Below are 21549 nucleotides of genomic sequence, written 5' to 3'. Positions count from 1 at the left end.
ACTGGCACCATGGTAAGCCCTTATGACCCCAACTGAGCAATGGTGCTATTCTAGAAAATGCATACGATTGGGAAAGGCCGTAATACCCGTATCCAATGAATTCAATTACACTCGCTATAGTGCGCCTGACAAAATCGCTTCAATACTCAAAGTCATCATCCACACCTCCCTTGCTTGTAGTATCCTTGGTGACTGCTTCTTGCTTCCGATACATCTCTGCCACGGCACGAGTGGTAGTGGCCTCGTCTGGCTTCTTATCTTCGCGAGATTTAATATACCGCGGAAAACGCAGAGACACACCCTTTCCAGCGTCGGTTGTTCCTTGGAACTCATCCGCAGCGGCTTGGTAGCGGGGACTGAGGGTCAAATCGGCTGTTTTCACTTCCCACACCAGTCTTGGCTCAAACCAAACATCCGGTTGATCCTTGGGGACGGCCGAGTGAGTGTAAAATGGCTTTGGGCGGTCAATTACCAGGGGAACTAGCGTCTGGTGTAGCTCTTCAAGTAGCACTTCAGAGAAGCCAGTGCCGATGTTACATATGGTCTCATATGTGTCGCTGCCGGGGTTGTAGGCAGCGAGAAGGAAGGCACCGAAAACCGAAGTACGTTTTCCACGACCATAATAGGCCCCGAGTACGACAAGATCGAGAGAGTCACCAACACCGGCGAGGTAATCTTTCTTGACCTGTATAAAAGTTAACAACGGTTGAAGTAATTAACAACAGAGGAATCATACCTTCAGCCAGTTGCGACTCCGCTTGCTTGGCTCGTAGCCACTCTCTGCTGTGTCCAGCATCTTCACCATAAGACCCTCACAAGAAGCTTTGACGCTAGCCTCGAGCAATTCTTGGATCTCGTCGAGGACATTAGAATTGCCATATTGGGCAAACTGGAACTCCCCCTCAACCGGTTGGAAGCATTCATGCATAAGCTCTCGCCGTTCCCGTAAAGACTTCTTTACACAGGGCTATTGAAAGGTTAGCGAGAACAACTAGATATGACTCAAAGCGACTCGGTGTGCCTCTTTGTTCCCTCATCATCCCCGCCGTAAGTGGCAAAGAACACCGAATCGCGAGGAAAGGGGCGAGGAGAAGAGAGATCCAGCGAATCGCTCTAACATGGACATTAAGGAAATGATCTTACCTCTCCATTGAAGAAAAGCAGATCAAAGGCGTATACGCAAACTTTGACCTTGACATCTTCCGCTTTGACATCCTTGCGCTTGCGAGTCATCAGTTGCTGGAATGGAAGAACCTTTTTGGCCTCCATATCCCATGCGACAGTCTCGCAATCAAGAACAAAGCTCTTAACGTCGGGTTTGACCCACGTGTCAAGCTTGCCTAGAACGTCGGGATACTTCTTTGAAAGATCTTCCGAGTTGCGGGAGAAGATTGAGGAGAGTCCTTTGCTGTCCTTTTGTAATGTGTCCAAGGCACCAGGATATTGGTGGATAGAATCCGGAGACACAAAATGGATCTGGGCTCTTTCTCCATCGTACTTATATTCGCAAGTGAATTCCTTCCCTTCGAACCGGTCAAGGACTTCGGTGATTGACTTGGTCGGTTTGGCAAGCATAGGCTTGATGGGGATTCCGGGAGAAAGTTTGCACACTTCAGGCAGCTTCAAGAGACCATGCTCAAGAACGGCAGGAATGATTACTTCGTAGGCAGGAAGCTCGCTGTAAACAGTCTTGAAGATGTTTTCACCTTCCACCATCTGCTCTGCGGACGGGATCTCGTTGCCGGCTGATTCAGCCTCATGGGTCTGGACTGCCCGAGAAACAGCCACAAGAACTGTCTTCTCTGCGAGTCCCAGTCTCAGCTTACCTTCCAAAAATCGAACAATGAATTTGGCTTCGCTAGGACCGCCTTTGTTTTCGGTTATGTCTACTCCCTTGCCAACAGTGTCAGCATCGGCCGCAGCCAACAGTTTCTTGATTCCTGAAATCTTTTTGTCCTGAGATCCATGACCTTGGACCTTGGCGATTCCAAGAAGACCTTCATGCACACCTCGAACAGTCAAAGGCTTGGGTTTGAACATGGTAGGCTGGTTTGACCGACTTTTAGCAGCGACCAGTCCCAGGTCTCCGATTTCCCTTTGATCAGCCTTGATAACTGCAAGGCTGCGGCCGGTACATTCACCAATAGCTTTCATGATCAGTGACTCTCCAATGCCCAGTTCAATTCCGGCATAATCAGCAGCCAGCTTATTGATCATCAGCTGGACAGTGGGTAGGAAATCGGCAGGGGTCAGGCGAAGAACTTGGCGAAGGAAGAGAGAACAGTGGTCCGTGATTTCCAAGCGCTTTCTGGTCATCTCTACCAGAGAAAAGGTGGTGCATAACGCAGCATACGGAACAGGAGCACCTGCTTTCCAGTCTGGGTATGGATCTTTCCCACTGCCTTTCAATTTGGCTTGGAATTTCTCGATTGATTTCTTCGTGAGCTCCGGTTTGAGGTCATCTTCATCTTCGCTTTCCAATGGATCCTCCTCTTCTACCGAGGGTGACTTCTCTTCGGGAGTAACATCGGAGGGCTTTTTAATGGGTGATTTTGGTGATGGCGATTCGATCTTTGGCTTTGTAGGCTCGGGCTTCTTCGGGGATGCGGATTGCTTCTTGGCAGCTGGAGAGGTCTTTACCGAGGCCTTTCGTCGCCTCTTAGAAACAGGTTGGACATCGGAACCATCGCTTTCTTCCGCCTCGGCGCTCTTTTCCCGTTTCACGCCCTTCGTTGGCTCTGTTTCATTGAGGGGAGCAGTTGGTGTTGGGTCGGTGGCGCCTTCCACTTTGACTCCATTGGTGTTATCCTTGGTATCTGCATCAGCAGCATCACTGCTTGCTGCTTGTCTCGTTCCACCGAAAGCCAATGTGGTTTGCTTCTTCGGCGGTTGGTTGGCACCGGAGCCGAAAAACCTCCTACAAAACGAATAGAATGAATTAGCTGAATGAACCAAAACAAGAGCCGAGAGGTGTCAGCATGAAAGGGCGCATGCGCCATCGAATACTGTCGACGCACCCAATCGTCTGCTGTCCATCCCGTACATACCCCAGGGTAGCCTGTTTCCTGCTCTTGTCATCGGCCATGATTTGCGATGGTGAGAATGTTTTCAAATTAGAATTTTGTTGGGCTGCAATACTGGCAGATAACAAGCCCGTAGATAGCTTCGAGATTGGCGTGGTCAAAAAGTTGTGCTGTCCTGCAGATCGTATGCAGAAGCTAGGTCTCGTGCGCGAGAGCGATAAAAGCGCAAGCTCTGAAATTCGCAAAACCCGCATAGATGTTTCTCTCGGGGTCAAATGGACGCGGAATATGGCCCAATATATATTCCGAGCAGACCAGAGCCCCAATTGAAATAGCCAAGGCAACACTGGTTGTTACTTTATGTCTCAGGCAGCTGTCGGGGTTCCCACGCGTTGAGACGCGCTAATGTATCACGTGCAGCGTTATCTTGCCCGTTTGGGATAGATTAGGTTCACCGCTTAATTATGCCGGCAGATGATGACAGAGCGGTGCAGTTTTGGGATGCAGTCCCGCTGTATTCGATCGCGATGGGTCCGCTAGATGGTGTTTACAATGGGGCTCTTGATGTTTGACTGATCTATACTACTCAATACCCAGATTACTATCTTTTGACCCTGACGCTGCCCGGTGTTGTTCGGCTGCAATGGACAACCTCCGGCAGGAATCTTTCAAGCAGGTATGATATGCTTCATTCGCCTTTTAGGACAAACAGTGCTGATCTCTGAATAGCTCCGAGCGCCGTGCGTCGAACTCAGCGCTGTGGGCCTCCGTTTCCGAGGAAATCAAGCTTCCGCTGCTGATGTATCCCGAGTCCTCGAGCCGGTGCACAACTGTTTGAAGGAACTTGCGGCGAACAATACCCTCGACGAGAAGCTAGCTGAATATGCATTCTTTCCATTGTCGCATATCTTCAATGAAACGCAAAGACTACCCGCGCGATGTTTGGAGTCCGCCGTCCACTGTTTGCGGATACTGGTTGCCGATGGATGGCGGCAACGACTATCTCCTGCAATGGGCAAGCAACTCATAATCTTGTTGACATTGATCGTGGGGGGTTCTCCAAACAAGGCGGAAGAGAAGCAACTACCGAAGCCTAAGGTTTCAGAAGAACTGTGCATTGCTGGGTTTGACTGCCTCAGTGCTATATTCACGGTCTTGGAAGGAGCTGTTCCAGAACGGACAATCTATCACGAGATCGGCACCGCGACGGTTGTCGATCAAACAGTATATATCCTGCTAGAGGGAATTGTCGATGATAGATCAGATGAGCTCTGCCTGGCAGCCGCCAAGGCCTTGCAAGCGCTTTATGCTCGAGTCACAGACCGCGTGGTGCTTGCCAGCATCATGCCGCGAACCGTGTCGGCACTGGCTAAGGTTCTAAGGCCATCAACACAGACTCGCAGGTCCTACAAGCTCCTCCAGACTTCCTTGCAGATTCTCACGCAACTTCTAAGAGCTGTACTCAATGACCATGTGGCCTCGGAAGTCTCCCCGCCCGAGCTGGGAAGCGATAAGATAGCTCTGGATGAAGCCTGGTTGAAGGCCACCACAACGCAGATCAAGCTTGCGCTGGCCAATGTTATCCAGGTCCGCCGTCATCAACGACCAGAGGTACAGACTGCCGTGCTAGAGCTCTCCCTGATGGTAATCGAAGAGTGCCAGACCACACTTGCAGAGTCTCTCCCTATGATGGTTGAAACAGTTGTTGTTCTGGCAGATAAAGAGGACGAGGGAGTGAATGAAGCTTACCGGAATGTAACTCATCTTGCCACAACATACCCCACAGTGTTGGATTCTTTGAAAGAATCGCTGCATACCTGGCTCACTTCTTTCCCTCGAATCATGCAAGGCAACGATGAAACTGCTAAGCAATGGGGGCTTCGTCAGATCTCTACCGTCTTCCAGGTCCTGTCCCAAGTTCAATCTGGGTCAGATTTGCTTACGAGTGGTTTGGCATCTGGCCTATGTGATAGCGTCGGTGCAGTTGTCAAACAAAACACCAATGCTCTCCAGCCGTTAGCCTCAATGGATGCCGGATTCAACTGGGAGGTGCTCAGCACCGATGCTAGATCTAAGGTGTTTCCACCCATTATTCTGGAACACCAAAGTCAGCAACAAACTCTCAAGGATCTACGGTCAATGATTACTAGATTGAACTTGTCTGAGTCTGGAAATGAGATCACTCGGTCCATTGTCAACCGTATGCACACGACATCAAGTGATTCCGCCATTTCACCTTTCTGGTTGGCCATGACTTTCTTGCGGGACAGCACTACGGCAACGGCCGACTTTGACGATTTCATCTCTCTTGATCAAGTTGAGGGGTCTGTCTCGTCAACTGGCCGTGGCGGAATGATTGAAGAGTTGTATTATATCTCATTGAATATACTTAACGAACTGTCAGTTAATGGAACGGGTGACTGGCGTACATCAGCCCTCGCTCTGGAAGCTGTGGCCCTCCAAGCTCAACAACTCGGCGAGGCCTTCCGGCCTGAACTCATGGACGCGCTCTACCCAACTTTACAGCTGTTGGCATCTCAGAACTCTAACCTTCAACGCCATGCCATGACATGTCTGAATATCTTGACAAATGCCTGTAACTACCCAGACACGAGTGCTATGATCATTGAAAACGTGGACTATTTGGTGAACTCGGTCGCGTTGAAACTTAATACCTTCGACGTATCACCCTATCCGCCACAGGTCCTGTTTATGATGGTCAAGCTTTGTGGTTCCCGGTTGATACCTTATCTGGATGATCTGGTTGATTCTATATTTGGTATCCTGGATCTATACCACGGCTATCCCAAACTCGTTGAGATGATGTTCAAGACCCTAGCTGCGGTCGTCGAGGAAGGGGCGAAGAAACCGTCTTTGCTCACAATCGACGAGGGCAAAGAGAATCGGTCCCGCGATACTCGGAAATCCCAATACCAAAATATCTCAATCTCAAGCATCGCCGCGAGCATTGCCAACCGCAAAGCCAAACGGCACGCCGAGGATGAACTAGCAGATGCTGATGGCAAAATCCCTCATCCCAAAAAGCCATGGTCAGAAACATACGACAAACCTCCAGAGCCGTCCATCGAAGAGCTTCTAAACCAAGCTGAATCAGATGAGCCGCCGCTCCCACCCCCCGAAGAACCAGAAGACGCCGAGAAGCCGCTGAGCAAAACCCATGCTCTCCTCCTCCACATCGTCAAATCTATCCCATCCCACCTTACCTCACCATCTCCCTACCTCCGACGCTCCCTCCTCTCAATCCTTATCGATGTTCTACCCGCCCTGTCCCAAAACGAAACCAGCTTCCTCCCTCTAATCAACGAGCTCTGGCCAACAGTAGCAAGCCGAATAATCTTCCCCTCATCACAAGCAAACGAAAAATCCAAATCCCTTATCGCAACCCCATCCACAGAGCCAACCCGAACCCCCGAAACCCCAGACCACCAAGAAGAAACCTTCGTCACTGTAACCGCCTGCGAAGCCATGGAAGCAATGTGCAAAGGCGCAGGCGATTTCATGGCCACGCGCGTCGAAACCGAATTCTCCCGCTGGGACCGGCTGTACCGTCGCGTGTGGGAGAAAGTGCGCGCTGACGCCGAGGCCGCGAATGAGCGCCGTGCCAAGTCCCAGGCTACGACTGTGACTGTTACTTCCCCGGAATCAGGAGATCTAGCATCTACTCTGCACTTAGCTCTCTCTTCATCCCTTTCGCTCTCGCCGTCAACGCCCGGGTCGAGATTCTTCACGCCGCACCACCGTCTGTGGCGTGCGTTGGTCTCCCTCTTTATCACGGTTCTCTCGCATGTCCGTTTACCGCTGGAAGTGGGTGATAGGATTTGCGAGGCGCTTGGTGACTGGATTGCGCTGTTTGTCGGGCCTGAGTATTATTTCATCTCCTCAAGATCTTCTGCGTCTGTGGATGATGTTGCGTTTGGTGAAGGCATGGCTTCTGTTCAGGATGCGATTCAGGCGATGGAGGCTTGGAATCTGGATTTGACATGGTTTGTCTTTATGCGGCATCGCTTGAGAGCGGATGTGGTTACTACTGGCAATGCTGGGAACTGTGGCGGCGCTACTAACATCCCTTTCGGTGGCGAGGGGGAGCAGGTTAGACTTGCTGAGGTGGCGTTCTAGTTCTTGCATTTCATTGTTGATAGCATTGCATAGCATGAGATATGACTATATTGTATTTTGCTCTACTTCACTTGTACGTGTACTTAAATGCTACTAATGCGAATGAAAGTTGAATGATTGATACCATGTTGATATTCATTGTAAAGGAGTGGCGATTGGTGAGCTAAACCCAAATGACAACCGAAGTGATCAGTCCAAGCGAGATGGGAAAGTCAGACAGGGGTCCAAAAATGCCTGTGTTCAATTTAAGAATGGACGCAGATAGCAAATAACGAAGGATACATAATAGCGCAGGCGACGTTTACCGTCTACTCGCTCTCTTCTTCGCTCTCCTCATCGCTCTCGGCATTCTCGAGCCACTCGATGAAGGGCTTGGCAGCCTTGTGGATCTTCTTGCTGGTCGAAATGTCGACGTACTTCTTGCTGGTCTTGGCACCCCACGCCTTGAGGGTTTCCTCAGAGACAAGGTCGTTCTGGTAGTAACCCAACAGGATGGCAGGGATCTGGGCGACCAGTTCCGGGTGATCCTGGCCAACGAAGCGCTCGGTACCACCGAGGAAAGCCTTCTCATGACGATCGGAGGTGATCAGCTTCTTGAGCAAACCAGCGCGGCCTTCGATCTGCTTAGCAATCTTCTCGTCGAAGATGCTCTGTGCCAGAACGGCGCAAGTCTTGTGCTTGGTCTCAATGCCGAACTCCTTGGCCTTCATGTAGATCTCAACATCAGTGACCTTAGTGACACCGCCCTTCTCAGCAGCGGTGTCAACGATCCAGCTTCCCAGCTGCTCGTAGGACGAGGGTCCATCGGCTCCCTCATCATCACCATCCTCAATGACAAGCGCACGCTTGAGGTCCAAGGGGAGATCCTTGGCACGAGCCTTCACGGCCTCCTCGGAAACGTCAACAGCCCACTCATCATCCTTGATCTCGGCCTCGGCCGCGATGGCCTGGGCCTGACGGGTCACCTCATCATCGCTGTTAGCCTCGAGGGCATAATCTCCGTCCTCGCCATTCTCGGAGTTGTTGCTGTCACCGGGGCTGGCATCCTCGCCATTGGCAGCCTTCTCCTTCTCTCGCTCACGGCGGGACTTCTTCTTCTCCTTCTTGCCACCCTTGGGGTTGTTGCGAACGATGAAGGTGCTCAGCTTGAGACGAGGGTCAACATCGGAGCGCTGACCACAGGCCTTGCAGTCCAGGGTGATCTTCTCGTCCTTGATAAAGACATCGGTCTCGGGGTTCTTGCACTTTTTGCACAGCACGAACTTGGAGATGAAGCCGTCGAGGTAATCCTGGAGCTTGGGGGCATCGTGAGAGCCGTTGATGATCCAACGCTCGTCAGAGGGCTTAGCGTTGGCCTGGGCACCAAGTTCAAATCCAAAGTACTTGATGAGATAGGCAGGAGGCCGACTGAGGGATTGGGCAACTGAGTTCAAGTTGACGACAACGGTCTTAATACCGTTGCCCTTGCCCTCGACCTTAGCCTGGAGCTTCTCCATCTTGTAGCGATAGAAGGGATCGGTGATATCCCGGCGAATGTTGACGGTGGCCATGATGACGGTTGAATTGAGCGATTAGTTCACTAAAATGGAATAGTGGGCTTGCTTAAGGGAAAGCTGGAAGGATTCTGAATGGAGATTTTGTTGACGAGACAAGACATGCGTGTCAAGTTTCTTTTTTTGGGGTATAGGAAGTGATTTTTTAGGAAAATCACGAGAAATCGAGGGAAGATCCGGGTTATTCAGCCACAGGATCGAAGGTGTATGCTGCAAGGTTTCGGCGCGCGAAACGTTTGCAGCTTGAGCGGCAGGTGATGTTCGAAATTTTGGACGGAGGACGAATACATAGACAAGTTCGCGGGAAACTTCTCAACGTGTTGCTTTCTGGGAACGATTGAAGTTCTTTTGGGAATCCGTGTCAGAGGTCGGGGACCTTTTGGCGGACGGTGAAAATTGATGGTGGCGAAGCCGAACTAACCAGTGATGCAAATTGAATAGCGTAGAACTGAAATTCCACGCGGTAGGTAGATAAAGGCTTCGAAAATAACCGATGCCTGTAAGTGTTTGTGTGTTGTTGGGGGAAAGGAAGAAGAAGAAAAGGAAAAGCAGAATTTGACAAATCACGGTTATGTCAGCCCGCACGTGCCGGAGTTAACTCGGAGTATAAAAAGAGCCTGGACATTTGAATATAACATCCTGGGAGTTCATATATATTCCAGGGTTAATTTTTTGGGAGAGGCTTTTCTTAAGTTTAAGTCTAATTGCGTTTCAAAAATAACCACTTGACAATATTGAAGCATATAGAAGTGATATAAGTGAATTTTATACATCCGGACGAGTACAGGCCGAACCTTCCAGGAACCCCACCACGGCCACACAACCGTAAACGGCAATCTCCTTCAGTCACTTAAGTCCGGTGTTTTGTGTTGTACGAGTATAGCTTGCTGGCCCCAGTCAATACGCTATTCGTTTCGATCTTTTTCTCTTTCTCAAAACGACCCCGGATCTATTACTCCGAAACTCCCCACATTTCTCCGGCCCAGTGCCCAGACATCATGCCCGTAGATCTGTCGCTCTATCTGGTCACGGATTCGACCCCGGCGATTCTCAAGGGGCGAGATTTATGCACTGTAGTAGAAAGTGCCTTGCAAGGAGGTGAGTGGTACTCCAGTCTTCCTATCAATTATCCAACTAACCCCCGCTGCAGGCGTGACGGTGGTGCAATACCGAGACAAAACCAACGACACTGGTCTCCTGGTGGAAACTGCTCGGAAACTACACCAGGTAACCAAGAAATACAATGTGCCTCTTCTGATCAATGACCGGGTCGATGTGGCTCTTGCCATTGGTGCCGAGGGCGTGCATCTAGGTCAAGATGACATGAGTTCGTTGCTACGATTCTACAAATATATATATAAATATGTACTAATGTGGGATATAGACTTCACGGAAGCAAAGAAGCTTCTTCCCGAGAATGCCATTATTGGTATCAGTACATCCTCAGTCGAGGAGGCTCAAAAGGCTGCCGCAGATGGTGCCGACTATATCGGAATTGGTACCATGTTTGCCACCCCCACGTAAGCACGCATGTCTAGTATACCACCATCCAGCAACTAGCACTAACAACTCATAGAAAAACCAATACCAAGTCAGTCATCGGGACGGCAGGTACTCAAGTCATCCTAGATGCCATCAAGGATTCCGCGATCGGCACTGTTTCCATCGGCGGCATCAACCACTCCAACGTGCAACGAGTGCTCTATCAGTCTCAGTCACCAAAGAAAGCACTGGATGGAGTGGCCATTGTCAGTGCCATCGTGGCAGCCGATGACCCCAAAGCATCTGCCGAACAATTCGCCGAGCTCATCCGAAACCCTCCTCGGTTTGCGCAGGCTTCCAGTCCTCCTCGTGCTAACGAGGCCGAGGTCTTGTTGAATGAGGTGCCCCAAATCATCCGTAAGATGGTAGAGGTGCACCCCCTCGTACACAACATGATCAATTTCGTTGTGTCGAACTTCGTGGCCAACGTTGCCCTTTCTATGTCAGTATATTTATTGTATCTAGCCGAGCCATTTCCCATGCTAACCATTCTATAGTGGCGCATCTCCCATCATGTCTCCGTACGGCGATGAAGCCACGGACTTGTGCAAATTTGATGGCGCCCTTCTGATCAACATGGGTACATTGACTAGCGAGAGTGTTCCAAATTACCTAAAAGCCATCAAGGCATACAATGAGCGTGGCAACCCAGTGGTCTACGACCCAGTCGGTGCGGCTGCGACACACATTCGCCGCAACGCAGTGACTCAGCTTATGGCCGGTGGTTACTTTGATCTGATTAAGGGTAACGAGGGCGAGATTCGCCAAGCTTGGGGTAGCAGTGCTGTTCAGCAGCGTGGTGTCGACAGTGGACCGAGTACCCTTGATGGCAATCAAAAAGCCACCTTGGCTCGGGACCTAGCTCGCAGGGAGCGTACGTACACTTGAGAATATATATCTATGAGTATTGTCTTCTAACTTTACATAGGCAACGTTGTGCTATTGACCGGAGCAACAGACTACCTCAGCGATGGCGAGCGGGTCATTGCCGTTGAGAATGGTCACCCATACTTGGGCCAAGTGACCGGGGTACGCAACCTCTCCCAGTCCCTCTTTCTGGTACACGGCTAACATGTATTTACAGACTGGCTGTGCTATCGGTACAATCTCCGGCTGCTTCTTGGCTGCCCACCGCTCTGATAGGCTCCTCGCAGTGCTGTCTGGAATTCTCATGTACGAGATCGCAGCGGAGAACGCAGCGGCCAAAGAGTATGTTCGCGGCCCAGGCAGCTTCGTCCCGGCATTCGTCGACGAGCTTTACGCTATCCGCACAGCGGCGGCAAAAGGTGATGACAGCTGGTTTGCCGGCCGGGCCAAGGTGCATGAGGTGAAGCTATAGATACCTAGATTAGTAGACGAGCGATATGTATATAACAATGCAAAAGTTTTACCAGCATTGATTGAAGGCTACAATAAAACATCCAAGACCAGCGCATATGAAGTATACCAGACCATCTTCCCTCGGCTGCTTCCCCGCATCTCCGACTTCTCCGATTCCCCGCGTTCCCCCGCCAATTCCTCTTTTCTTCAACTTCCAAGGTTCTTTTATATCTACATCCTACCAGAATCTCACATACAAACTACGTAACTGTCGCAATCATGGCTACTCTCACGCGCGCATCTCGAATTCGTAAGAAACCCACGATTCACACAATGCAAGCCACTAACATCAAACCAGGCAATCCCGCACTCTTGTATGCAGAACACTCAATATCGAAAGAGCAAAGATATCCTCAAGACCAGAACTAACCGCCCATCCTCCCACAGCATCTGCGACATCCAAGACAAATTCCGCACTGGAATCTACGAATTCCTCAAACTGTACGAACCCCATATCCCCAAAATAATAGGAACCAAAAAGCCAACCAACGAAATAGCGTCTCAACAACAGAAAAAATGCTCCGCGCAGCCTCAACCCTCCAAATCCCCGTGTTCATAACAACCCAAAACCGCGCCAAACTCGGCAACACCGTACCAGAACTCCAACAACACCTCAACGGCCCACACATCCGAGCCGACGTAGACAAAACCCTCTTCTCAATGATAACCCCGGAGATTGAGAAGCTACTCCCAGCGCCAGGCTCGACGCCCCTTGACGTTATAATTGTTGGACTCGAGACGCACATCTGCGTGACGCAGACGACGCTCGATCTCCTCGAGCGCGGCCACCGAGTTTACATCCTCGTTGATGGCGTTAGCAGTATCAATCCCGAGGAGAGGGGTGTTGCGCTTGCTAGATTGAGGGATGCTGGAGCTGTTGTTACGAGTAGTGAAAGTGCGCTTTTTGAGATTCTCGGTGACGCTTCGCATGAGGCATTCCGGGCTGTTAGTGGGCTTGTTAAGGAGACGAAGGAGAGTACGAAGGGGGCTTTGGGGGTTTTTTCCAAGATTTGATTTGATCAGACTTGGTGCTTGACTTTCTATACTAGAGGATATAGGAGAGAATGCAATGTGATATATGGCTACATCATATGTAGACTGTTTTGTCTAACTGATTTTCAGCGACTCGAAAACATCGTTTCTCTCAAAATCCGGAGGATTCCGGTATCCCATCCACATATCCAGCTTTACATCGGCAGATTCAGCTGCAAGCGCGAGCGAAGAAGGCACTTCCCATTGTGCCAATACTAAAAGCTCGTCTATTCCGCGATCAAGGAATGTTTCAAATGAGTGGATGATCACTGTGTGTAAATTCGGAAGATGCGTCCTCTTATGCTGGATCAGATCAAGAATGGAAGGATCATACGGATCACTCTCCCAAAAGTAGAATTGAGTGAGGTCTGTATCGTCGTACCAGATCTCCAACACCTCCAGACTGCGAGGTAAGCATTTCCAGACCCCATGCGGATCATCCCATCCGCAAAGGAAGACGTGGTAAATGCGTAGAGTTTTAAGGGACGTGAACTCGCTCAGATCAATGCGAGGTCCATCCCCCAGCCCTTCATGTTCAAGCGGTGGTCGTGTCATTGTCAGTTCTGTCAATGTTGTCTTTTGAGATTGCAGTGCGCGCACAAAAGCAGCACATGTCCAGCTTTTAGCTGGCTCGTCCCCATAATGTCCCTCCCATTCGCCTTGGTCGGCGTCGTAGTGAAGGGTCTTCAAAGCTGCCGGCCAGCTTAATACAGCGGCTAGAGCTTCTTCGTGCGCCCCGCAATCAATCAGCTTTAGAGATTCGACGGGTGAAGTGCCAATATGTGAGTTGTTTTCAAATTCCAATGGCTCCCAATCGCTGAACTTGTGAATAGTAAGAGCTTGGATATTGGGGAACCAAAAGAATCGATCGAGATCATAAATCGAGTCACCACATGGAAGGATCGCTGAGATGATATGCTCCTGGAGACTTGGGTCTTTCTCAAGACTGCGGTTTAGCTGTTGTAGTGGAACCGGCTCTCCGTGACGACTATATCTGCGGACAAATATATTACGATAGAACAGTGGCCGTAGCATAAGACCATTCAGGCGATAGGTAGCAAGCAGGAAAGAATGAAGGTCTTTGACGATTGGTGAAGGATCCTGCTCGATCGCGTAGCGGTGAGCATCCCCAAGTTGATGGAATAGCAGTGATACCTGCTTAGTGCCCGTTTGTAGGTAGTCAACAATGAGGAGAATCACTTCAGCTGGAAGATCCAACAGACGTGCCATGATTCTTTGCTCTTTCTGGATCAGGATCAACTCTAGCAAATTTGATAGTGAAATTGAAACAAAGGCCGAGGAATAATATCACGATGGTAATCTTGCCAGACAGACGCTAGCATAAGCCTTTTTTTTGTAATAAATTTTGCACTCCAGGCTCCAGCCCTCGAGGGAGGCTCTAGCCTACTCAGCCTCTAGGGCTCCAGGCTCCGGGGGCTCGATTGATTACTAATGTGGACCCGGGCACGGATGGAATCCTAGTTGATAGTGGATATTGGCATTGGCCATGGAAATCTAGTGGGAATCATAACATTGGTTTTTTTTTTTTGTTTGTTTTTTTTTTTTTAGTAGGCCCTGTCCGTTGCCATCACTTCCGACAATACTACAAGCTAAAAAAGAAAAAGTGGCTGTCGGCAGCCTTGGAACCCAGCGCCTGATCTCATTATCACTTTTCTCTGATTCCTGAGGAATCACAACTTTTCCGTATCATGCCGTGAAACCCGAGATCATTTCAGATCCGGGTGTAATCAAAAATAAAAGCCAAGTCCTAGTCTGTTTCATCTAGGACGGGGTGTTGTGGTGGGGATGGTTAAGCCATCCAAACGCCGATGCACCACCCACGGGATTCGGCGTACCATGCTGGGTAGAAGGAGTAAGCGGCAGAGACGACTTGTCGGCCTGTTCAGTGGTAGCACTGCTAGGGGCCGAAGCTGAAGTTGTGGAGTTCGCATGACTCGCAGATTTTCCGGTGCGGAAGACTTTCATCTCGCGCTTATCGGCCGGTTTTTTGGTAGTGCTAGTGGGTTTCTTAGCATCGCGGCGCCATGGGCCGCCCCAAGAAGGCATATCCTCGGCCTTATTAGGCTCAGAGGTCGCTGGGTTGGCAGCGGGTGGACGGGTTTCAGCTGAAATGTGAGCATGAGGCTGGACGTTCTGTAGATTGGACTTGTCATAATCGCTGTTCTCGCTGCCAGGCAGACGAGTCGATGGGGACGCAGAGGCCGGCTTTTGCTGAACATTGGCCGGCCGGCCAATGATACCAACGGATGGATTCGCGTGACTAGGAGGTCCTAGTATGTCGCCAGAATTGGGAGTACCAGGAGAAGTGCAAAGAGATTTGAAGACGGAGTCCTTCTCGGGACGCACAAGGGGGACAGACACACGGTTGTGGTCGTCGTCCACCATGATCAGCTTATCTTGCGAGAACAAAATATCAGCATTGTGCGCACGCATCACATCACTCCCGATGATGATTTGAATCGAATTATCGCTGACTTCTGTCTCGCGAACCACAAAGCGGATAGTCAGTGCGGGAACTTGGTGAGTAGGGGTTCCGGGGCGCGACGAAGATGGGTGAATCAGTGCTTCGGGGAGATATAGCGGGAGCTTGATGTATTGTATATCACAATCACGAACGATCATGTTATCCATCCCAAGATTGCGGATCATGGAGAGACCCAAAGTTGAGACGTAAGAGCCGGAGCAAACGGCTGCGTAGAGGAGAGAGCCATTAGTGAAATTATCAGTCAACCAGCACCGAATGATGGACGGGACCGGTCCCAGCAAGAAGAGTCCAGGAGGGGGAATCAAAGGGGATTCGATAGGTGTAGCGCCAAGCAGCCGAGTGGTGTTCAGGCGCAGGCTATTAGTCCGAGCGGAATGGAGTGAGTGACCAGACGAGCTCAATCGTCCATCGGATTGGTGAGAAAACGTGCGCTCAAGAAGCGGGTGGGTACTCAAACCGCTGCCGGTCCGCAGAGGAAGGTCGTTGCTGGAACGGCTAGCCTGGGCGTTTCCGTGGATAGCACTTTCATCAAAACGGACGCTGTTGGCGCGCGACGCACCGCGTCTAGGCTCGTCCTCGCCGTCAAACCCCACCGCAGAACTATTCATTGCGGAATGGTGAGCTTGATCGAATCCTTTGAAAGCATCCGGGGGGGAGTGGAAAGGGGGGTCTGGAAGGGATGTCTTGGTAAGTGGCGAACTGATGCTGGACGGCAGAGGTGGACTACCTGGAGCGATTGCCCCAACTGAATGCGGAAATGGCGAGACAGGACACCAAGGACTCCTCAGCCGCGCATCGTCGTCTCGGCGACGCTCCAGTTGCGCAAGCCGTTCTCCTTGCTCGTACTGGGCAATGTGGAGCTCCTTCAACTCGTCAAAGACACGCCAAATATCGTCACGGGAAGCAAAGGGATACTGCGCATCCATTGCCAGTCTAGTGTTTTTAATTCAAGGGGAAAAAAGAAAGTAAACAAATTGACGCGGGGTAGTTGGAATAGTCCGCCCTAAGAGCAGGGGCGCGAAAGGCGGCACTTGAATTCGACACCTTTTCTCCAATATCCCCTTCCGCCTTTGATCTGTGAGACGGCCCACCGGCCGTCCACCCTGTCTTTGAAGGTCAAGTATCCGGAGACCTTATCTGAACATCCAGCAGTGAGTTCAGGGTAAATAGACGGTGGTATTGGCACAGATGAAGGAAATGCTCGGGCGTCCCAAGATGATCGGTATTGTAACGAGGGCTTCTTGTTGGATTTTAGGTGATTTGCAGACAACTTCAATTTCACAGAAAGACGTGACGAAGTTTTCAGTCGCGTAGAGTATGTGATGCGCCACGCACAAGTTGCGTTACGGATGATTTAACCGTCGAAGTGCAAGCGAAGTCAAGCAAAATGGAGAGCAGAGTAACACAATATTGCCGTTATGGAGGCCTTGGAAGGATGATAAAGACACGAAGGAAAAGGCCTTTAGGTAGCAAATCTAGCACCGGGATGAAAGGATTATTATTATTGTGATTGAGCCGCGTAGTTTGGACCGAAGCCATTGTCACTGTGGTAGGCGGTGACGCATGGTAGGATAGGGCGGAGAGTAAAAGGCGGAGAGTACAAGGCGGAGAGAATGGTGGAGGTCAAAAAGGACGATCATAGGCCCGACTGACGTAGGGCTAGACCTTCCAAGGTTACTTCCATTGACTCCACTACTCCATAACCTATACATACCTGCATCTACCTCTATACACTAGGATGTATGTGGCTGGCTGCGCCGATGTCATCTGACTTTCATCTCTGTTACCATTTTCACACTACCATGACACACTTTGGCAAAGAAAATGACCCTAATGTTTATGTTAGAAGTCTACTGTGTGGAAGAAGTCAGAAGTGGATGGTTGATTGAAGATGAGACTTTTTTAAAAGCTTGGTGATATACTACTAGATTTAACATTGCATCTACAACAAGCACTCCGCGGTTAATGCCATGCTGTCTCAGTTCATACCACGCCGCTACCCTCCTGTATTGCCGAAAGATTGATATACAGAGTGTACGGTCTTCATCCGATTTGAATATATAAGAATACCAATGCAAAGATTCGTGCCGTTACATCGAGTAAGATTCATAACTTGCTATATACTATTTGCTGACTGAATTTCACCGTTTTTCTGTGACGCAGCCTGCAGCACCTTAGGTCTATGAGTCAATACTCAATAATATCATATCCATTTGGCAACCACATTCAGTATCACCGGTCACATATATAAGGTTATCTGATGGATTAGTAGGCCGTAACATTCTTCCATGCTACCTGACAGACTTAAAAACGTCCATGGGTGGACTAGCTGTCTTTATACCCTTCCATTTCATTTATCTCTTCTCCTTACCAATTAGTTTCTTTCACTCTCACCTCAAATCTCCCCAGTAGATTATTTTATTATCATACACTTTTCATAATGCCTCATTGGTCTTGCAAATGGTACAGTTGTGGATAGCCAGCTGCGCAAACAGGATGAGATTGTTTGCTGTGCAATTCATACTTGTGTCACACGCATAGCCAAGACCCATGGTATAAATGCTTAAATCCGAACCGGGGCTTTGTGATATACCTGCTTGAAGACCGTCTATAGTAGTGAGGCTTCACTATTAGGAAAATTGGGATCCCACTCTACTTAATATGCGGCTATATATGCTCGTCATATAGACGAGCAATACATCCGATTAGATCGCTCGAGGGCTTACAGGCTATTCTATTCCCCGTGTATAATGTGGCCGGTGGCCGAGTTCTATAACAAGTCAATAAGCCGGCTGCGGATGAATTGCGGCTAAGTATCTTTTTGCGAGAAGTGCGGTGAAGAGCTCGCCATCTATGTCGTCGAGGGTAGAAATGTCCAATGGCTTTCTTCGCTTTGAGGCCTCAGAGCTCTTTTTTAGGTATGCAGACACTTCCACATATACTATTCACATGGCCTGCCTCAGCGGGCCTTTTCAACTTGGAAGACGAGGGATGGGAGACAGAAGAGAAAAATATGGAAAGATGATGGCTTGTTGGAACTTTCCCGTTAGGGAAGAGTCAGGTCGCCATGTGGTGGTGGTGGTGGTATTTAACGCCCGTTGAAGGGGCAGGCGAAGCCTGTCCTCCTGGACCTCCCTAGGGATATGTGGGCGTGCCACGCTATGGGATTATGTACATAATGTATGACCGCAGATGGCAGCTCTAGCAGCAATAGCGGGCCTTAAGGGCCCTGTCAACTGCTCTCCTTCCCGACGTGTGGAATTCTGCAGGTCGATGTTTGTTTCATGGAGGGAATCCCGCCGATGTGTAGTGCCTAGGCACCGTGTCGAGGCTGGCTCGCAGTGAGCAGCATTGTGGGGGGAGTATGACAAGACGTAGGAGGAAGTGGGGAGAGGGGGTTTAGGCGTGCCCTGTTAACTGGTGCAGATGACGGAGTAGAATTCCGTCAGCTGTATCAGGAGGGCGAAGTCCGCCGGCGAGATGCCGGTAAGGTATCGTATCGCCGCCGTCTTACCAGACGGCATCAATGCGGGTCTGTCTGGCCAGTTGGAGAACCGGCTTTTCGTCTTTCGGTAAAGCGCAATATGTTTAGGGCTCTTATTACGGCCGCAGGAGTAGGTTAGCTTGGCGTCGATATGATTGAAGCGTCGGTGGTACCAGTCGAAGTCGCTATGCGACGATCGGATGGCAAGCTACCTTTGGAGGGCGGCTCTAGGAAGGTCGAGGTGTAGCAGTGGCTTGACCTCATACTCGGGGTCCGCCAACTGCCTGTACCATCTAGAGAGCTTTGGCGAGACGCTGTCCCACCATGCCTGGCGCGCCGACTTCCGTAGCTTACGGAAAATTGAGCGGATTCCGCTGACAGTGGGTCGCGCCTCGTGGCCCTCTGTCAAGGGCTCCGAGCGAGCCCCTTCGTCGGCAAGGCGATCAGCTTCCTCGTTGCTTTGTATCCCTATGCTAATATCGTGGGAGTTCATGGCCTCGTGGCAGCGGAGGAATGCCCACTGGGACGAGTCAGAGGCGTTCCCGCGAACGCACCATATGACGGAGGTGCTGTCGATGCAGAGGGTCATCGCGTGGCCAGGTCGCCATGTGACAGCCCGTGGGAACTATATAATGTTGACTTCGGGTTATACCGGCTTCTGTCCCCGTATCTACCCGAGTTCCCCTGCCCCACAATTATTCTTATCGGCAATCAACATGGATCTCGATTCGGATTATCCTCCTTCCGATACACCCTCATCATCGTCTGAAGACAATAAAAAGAAAGCTCCAACCATGGATTCTCGTCCAACTGCCAAGGAGTTGCTTGGTACGTGCTAAATTTGAGCGACTTCAGCTTCAACTTCACTCCATTCCCTTTGACTGACTATGTATTGCGGTAGATCGCGTCGACTATGATATCTCGCAGCTGCTGCAGCGGTTCGAGAACATCGTCGCCATTGCTGCCAACAAGTTTGACGGCACCAGTCACGTTGATGCTGCTGTGGAAGCTTTCCAAATCGATGTCGAATCCACTGCTTTGGTATGTTGACATGCGCCGCCCCAGTCTCACCCGACTACCTCTACCCTTCCCAAGAAGGATGCAATTGAGCTTCCAAATCCACACCAAAGCGCGAGACTGACACTCTGCTACCTTAGATTCGTGCTGCAGAGGACCTGCTCGCCCTGCACCGCCTCATGAAAGAGCTTTGGCTCTTCGGCAAGCTCGATACCCTCGGCGAAGACGAACGTGACGTCAAGCGTCGTGAGAAGCTGGAGGAGGATGTGGAGGCTATCCAGAAGGCCCTCGACGGAGGATTGCTGATGCCATCGTTGGAAGAGCCCGGAAGCTCTGGGAAGTCAGAGGACTCTCAGGAGTCGAAGGATACTGAGCAGTCCGAGAAGCCTGAGCAATCCGAGAAGTAACGGTGATATCCCAACGATATCCTTGGAGGCATCTTGTTCGTTGGCCATTGAAGCTGTTTCGCGCGTGATACCCACTTGTTTCCTTAAGTCTGGCGTTCGACCGGTGTTACGGCGCATTTAGTTTTCGTGATATTGAATCCAAAACCATTGTTTACGATTACTTTGCTACCTTTCTCCCTGAGTTAGACTATAGCAACAGCGTACCATTATCCATATTGACATTGGATCGACCATGACATGAATACCCTGCTAACTAGTTCACGAAAATTGACACATGTCAAGCCCACATGTAACTGTATAGTGCGGGGCGATAAGCAGAAATCGTTATCGGAATTGTGCCCGCGACGCGAACCTCAACTCCACCATTCAACATCCTCACAAACCAAGCATTACACCAGTTACCTCGAATTGCAAACGGCAATCACCTCGCAAACCAAAATGCCACCTCACAATTCTCACCCCCTCCCCTCCCTCACCCTAATCGTGGCAACGACCCCAATCCGCACCGCGTCGACAACCACAAAAGACGAAATCACGCGCCTAGGCATCGGTCTAAACGGCACGCTCCCATGGCCCCGCATAAAGACAGACATGTCATTCTTCGCTCGCGTGACATCCCGCCCACCGAGCCCAGGCAAGACAAACGCAATCATCATGGGCCGCAAGACATACGACTCCGTGCCGGCCTCGCTGCGCCCGCTCGCGAAGCGAATTAACGTTGTGATCACGCGCGACACATCCGGTTCTGTTCGCGAGAGCGTAGCTACGGAATTGGGGAATATGAAAAGAAAGATTGCGGCGAAGGCTGCTCAGGCACAGGCTACGAGTGCGGAAAAGGAGGCTTTGAACCCGCCAAATGAAGTTGTTCCGGCTCCGCCGGTGGACCCGATGACGGATGCGATTGTTACGCCGAGTCTGGGCGCGGCGTTGGAGCAGTTGGACTCTGTGTATGGGGCGCAGGGGACGCTTGGCAAGATTTTTGTTATTGGTGGCGCGGAGATTTATAATGCTACGTTGAATATGGGTGCCGAGGAGTTGGGCGGTCGGCCTGTTAGGGTTGTTATGACGAATGTGGTGCGGAAGGGGGCTGTGGATGCGCCTGCTTCGTTTGAGTGTGATACGTTCTTCCCGTTGGATGGGCTGCATGAGAAGAATGGGTGGCGGGTTGTTAGCCCTGGGGAGGTTACAGAGTGGGTTGGCGAGGAGGTTGACGGGGAGTGGAAAGGAGATGGGGATGTTGAGGTTCAGATGGTTGGATTTGAAAAATTGACTTAGACATGGGTAGGATATGGACCTCTCTGTGGATAATTCACTAGTAAAATATGTTCAAAGATGCGTACTTCGCGCGCGTCTGCCCAGATCAAACCAAAACATAACAGAAATATGTACAATAAAACTATACACAGTGCCAATGTTGGTTGAATGAGCCGACAGAATAAATAGATATGAAATGAGAGGATATGCAAGG

General features: G+C 50.4%; 10 protein-coding genes across 10 annotated transcripts; 5 read left to right on the top strand and 5 right to left on the bottom strand.

The window, feature by feature from the left end:
• Positions 1–139: 139 nt before the first annotated feature.
• Positions 140–3085, bottom strand: N7455_000948 (DNA ligase (ATP) CDC9; the record flags this gene model as incomplete). Its single annotated transcript, XM_040959748.2, has 4 exons — positions 140–685; positions 737–967; positions 1144–2917; positions 3048–3085. 4 exons carry the CDS (start codon positions 3083–3085, stop codon positions 140–142), a joined length of 2589 nt encoding a protein of 862 aa, XP_040809856.2.
• Positions 3086–3279: 194 nt separating this feature from the next.
• Positions 3280–7160, top strand: N7455_000947 (uncharacterized protein; the record flags this gene model as incomplete). The annotated part of the gene is made up of 3 exons (XM_040959715.2): positions 3280–3398; positions 3621–3699; positions 3753–7160. 3 exons carry the CDS (start codon positions 3280–3282, stop codon positions 7158–7160), a joined length of 3606 nt encoding a protein of 1201 aa, XP_040809871.2.
• A 308-nt stretch (positions 7161–7468) lies between these two features.
• On the bottom strand, positions 7469–8710 carry N7455_000946 (translation initiation factor eIF5; the record flags this gene model as incomplete). The annotated part of the gene is made up of 1 exon (XM_040959699.2): positions 7469–8710. One exon carries the CDS (start codon positions 8708–8710, stop codon positions 7469–7471), a length of 1242 nt encoding a protein of 413 aa, XP_040809812.1.
• Positions 8711–9711: 1001 nt separating this feature from the next.
• Positions 9712–11594, top strand: N7455_000945 (bifunctional hydroxyethylthiazole kinase/thiamine-phosphate diphosphorylase; the record flags this gene model as incomplete). The annotated part of the gene is made up of 7 exons (XM_040959742.2): positions 9712–9811; positions 9864–10040; positions 10098–10233; positions 10290–10697; positions 10753–11129; positions 11184–11284; positions 11340–11594. The coding sequence occupies 7 exons, from the start codon at positions 9712–9714 to the stop codon at positions 11592–11594; spliced, it is 1554 nt and encodes a 517-aa protein (XP_040809806.2).
• A 260-nt stretch (positions 11595–11854) lies between these two features.
• N7455_000944 (uncharacterized protein) lies at positions 11855–12649 on the top strand (the record flags this gene model as incomplete). The annotated part of the gene is made up of 4 exons (XM_040959774.2): positions 11855–11885; positions 11934–11949; positions 12023–12076; positions 12133–12649. 4 exons carry the CDS (start codon positions 11855–11857, stop codon positions 12647–12649), a joined length of 618 nt encoding a protein of 205 aa, XP_040809818.2.
• Positions 12650–12742: 93 nt separating this feature from the next.
• Positions 12743–13897, bottom strand: N7455_000943 (uncharacterized protein; the record flags this gene model as incomplete). Its single annotated transcript, XM_040959762.2, has 1 exon — positions 12743–13897. One exon carries the CDS (start codon positions 13895–13897, stop codon positions 12743–12745), a length of 1155 nt encoding a protein of 384 aa, XP_040809789.2.
• Positions 13898–14449: 552 nt separating this feature from the next.
• On the bottom strand, positions 14450–16099 carry N7455_000942 (uncharacterized protein; the record flags this gene model as incomplete). The annotated part of the gene is made up of 1 exon (XM_040959708.2): positions 14450–16099. The coding sequence occupies one exon, from the start codon at positions 16097–16099 to the stop codon at positions 14450–14452; it is 1650 nt and encodes a 549-aa protein (XP_040809805.2).
• Positions 16100–18586: 2487 nt separating this feature from the next.
• On the bottom strand, positions 18587–19246 carry N7455_000941 (uncharacterized protein; the record flags this gene model as incomplete). Its single annotated transcript, XM_065603905.1, has 2 exons — positions 18587–18842; positions 18870–19246. 2 exons carry the CDS (start codon positions 19244–19246, stop codon positions 18587–18589), a joined length of 633 nt encoding a protein of 210 aa, XP_065462396.1.
• Positions 19247–19373: 127 nt separating this feature from the next.
• Positions 19374–20081, top strand: N7455_000940 (RNA polymerase II mediator complex head subunit MED22; the record flags this gene model as incomplete). Its single annotated transcript, XM_040959718.2, has 3 exons — positions 19374–19485; positions 19559–19698; positions 19815–20081. The coding sequence occupies 3 exons, from the start codon at positions 19374–19376 to the stop codon at positions 20079–20081; spliced, it is 519 nt and encodes a 172-aa protein (XP_040809819.2).
• Positions 20082–20519: 438 nt separating this feature from the next.
• On the top strand, positions 20520–21356 carry N7455_000939 (dihydrofolate reductase; the record flags this gene model as incomplete). The annotated part of the gene is made up of 1 exon (XM_040959729.2): positions 20520–21356. One exon carries the CDS (start codon positions 20520–20522, stop codon positions 21354–21356), a length of 837 nt encoding a protein of 278 aa, XP_040809853.1.
• Positions 21357–21549: the final 193 nt, after the last annotated feature.

This window comes from Penicillium solitum (assembly GCF_028829755.1).
Source record: "Penicillium solitum strain IBT 25940 chromosome Unknown utg000001l_segment0_segment0, whole genome shotgun sequence".
Classification (NCBI taxonomy): Eukaryota; Fungi; Ascomycota; class Eurotiomycetes; order Eurotiales; family Aspergillaceae; genus Penicillium; species Penicillium solitum.
The sequence above is the reverse complement of the archived record's forward strand: the minus strand, read 5'-3'. Positions and strand labels throughout refer to the sequence as shown.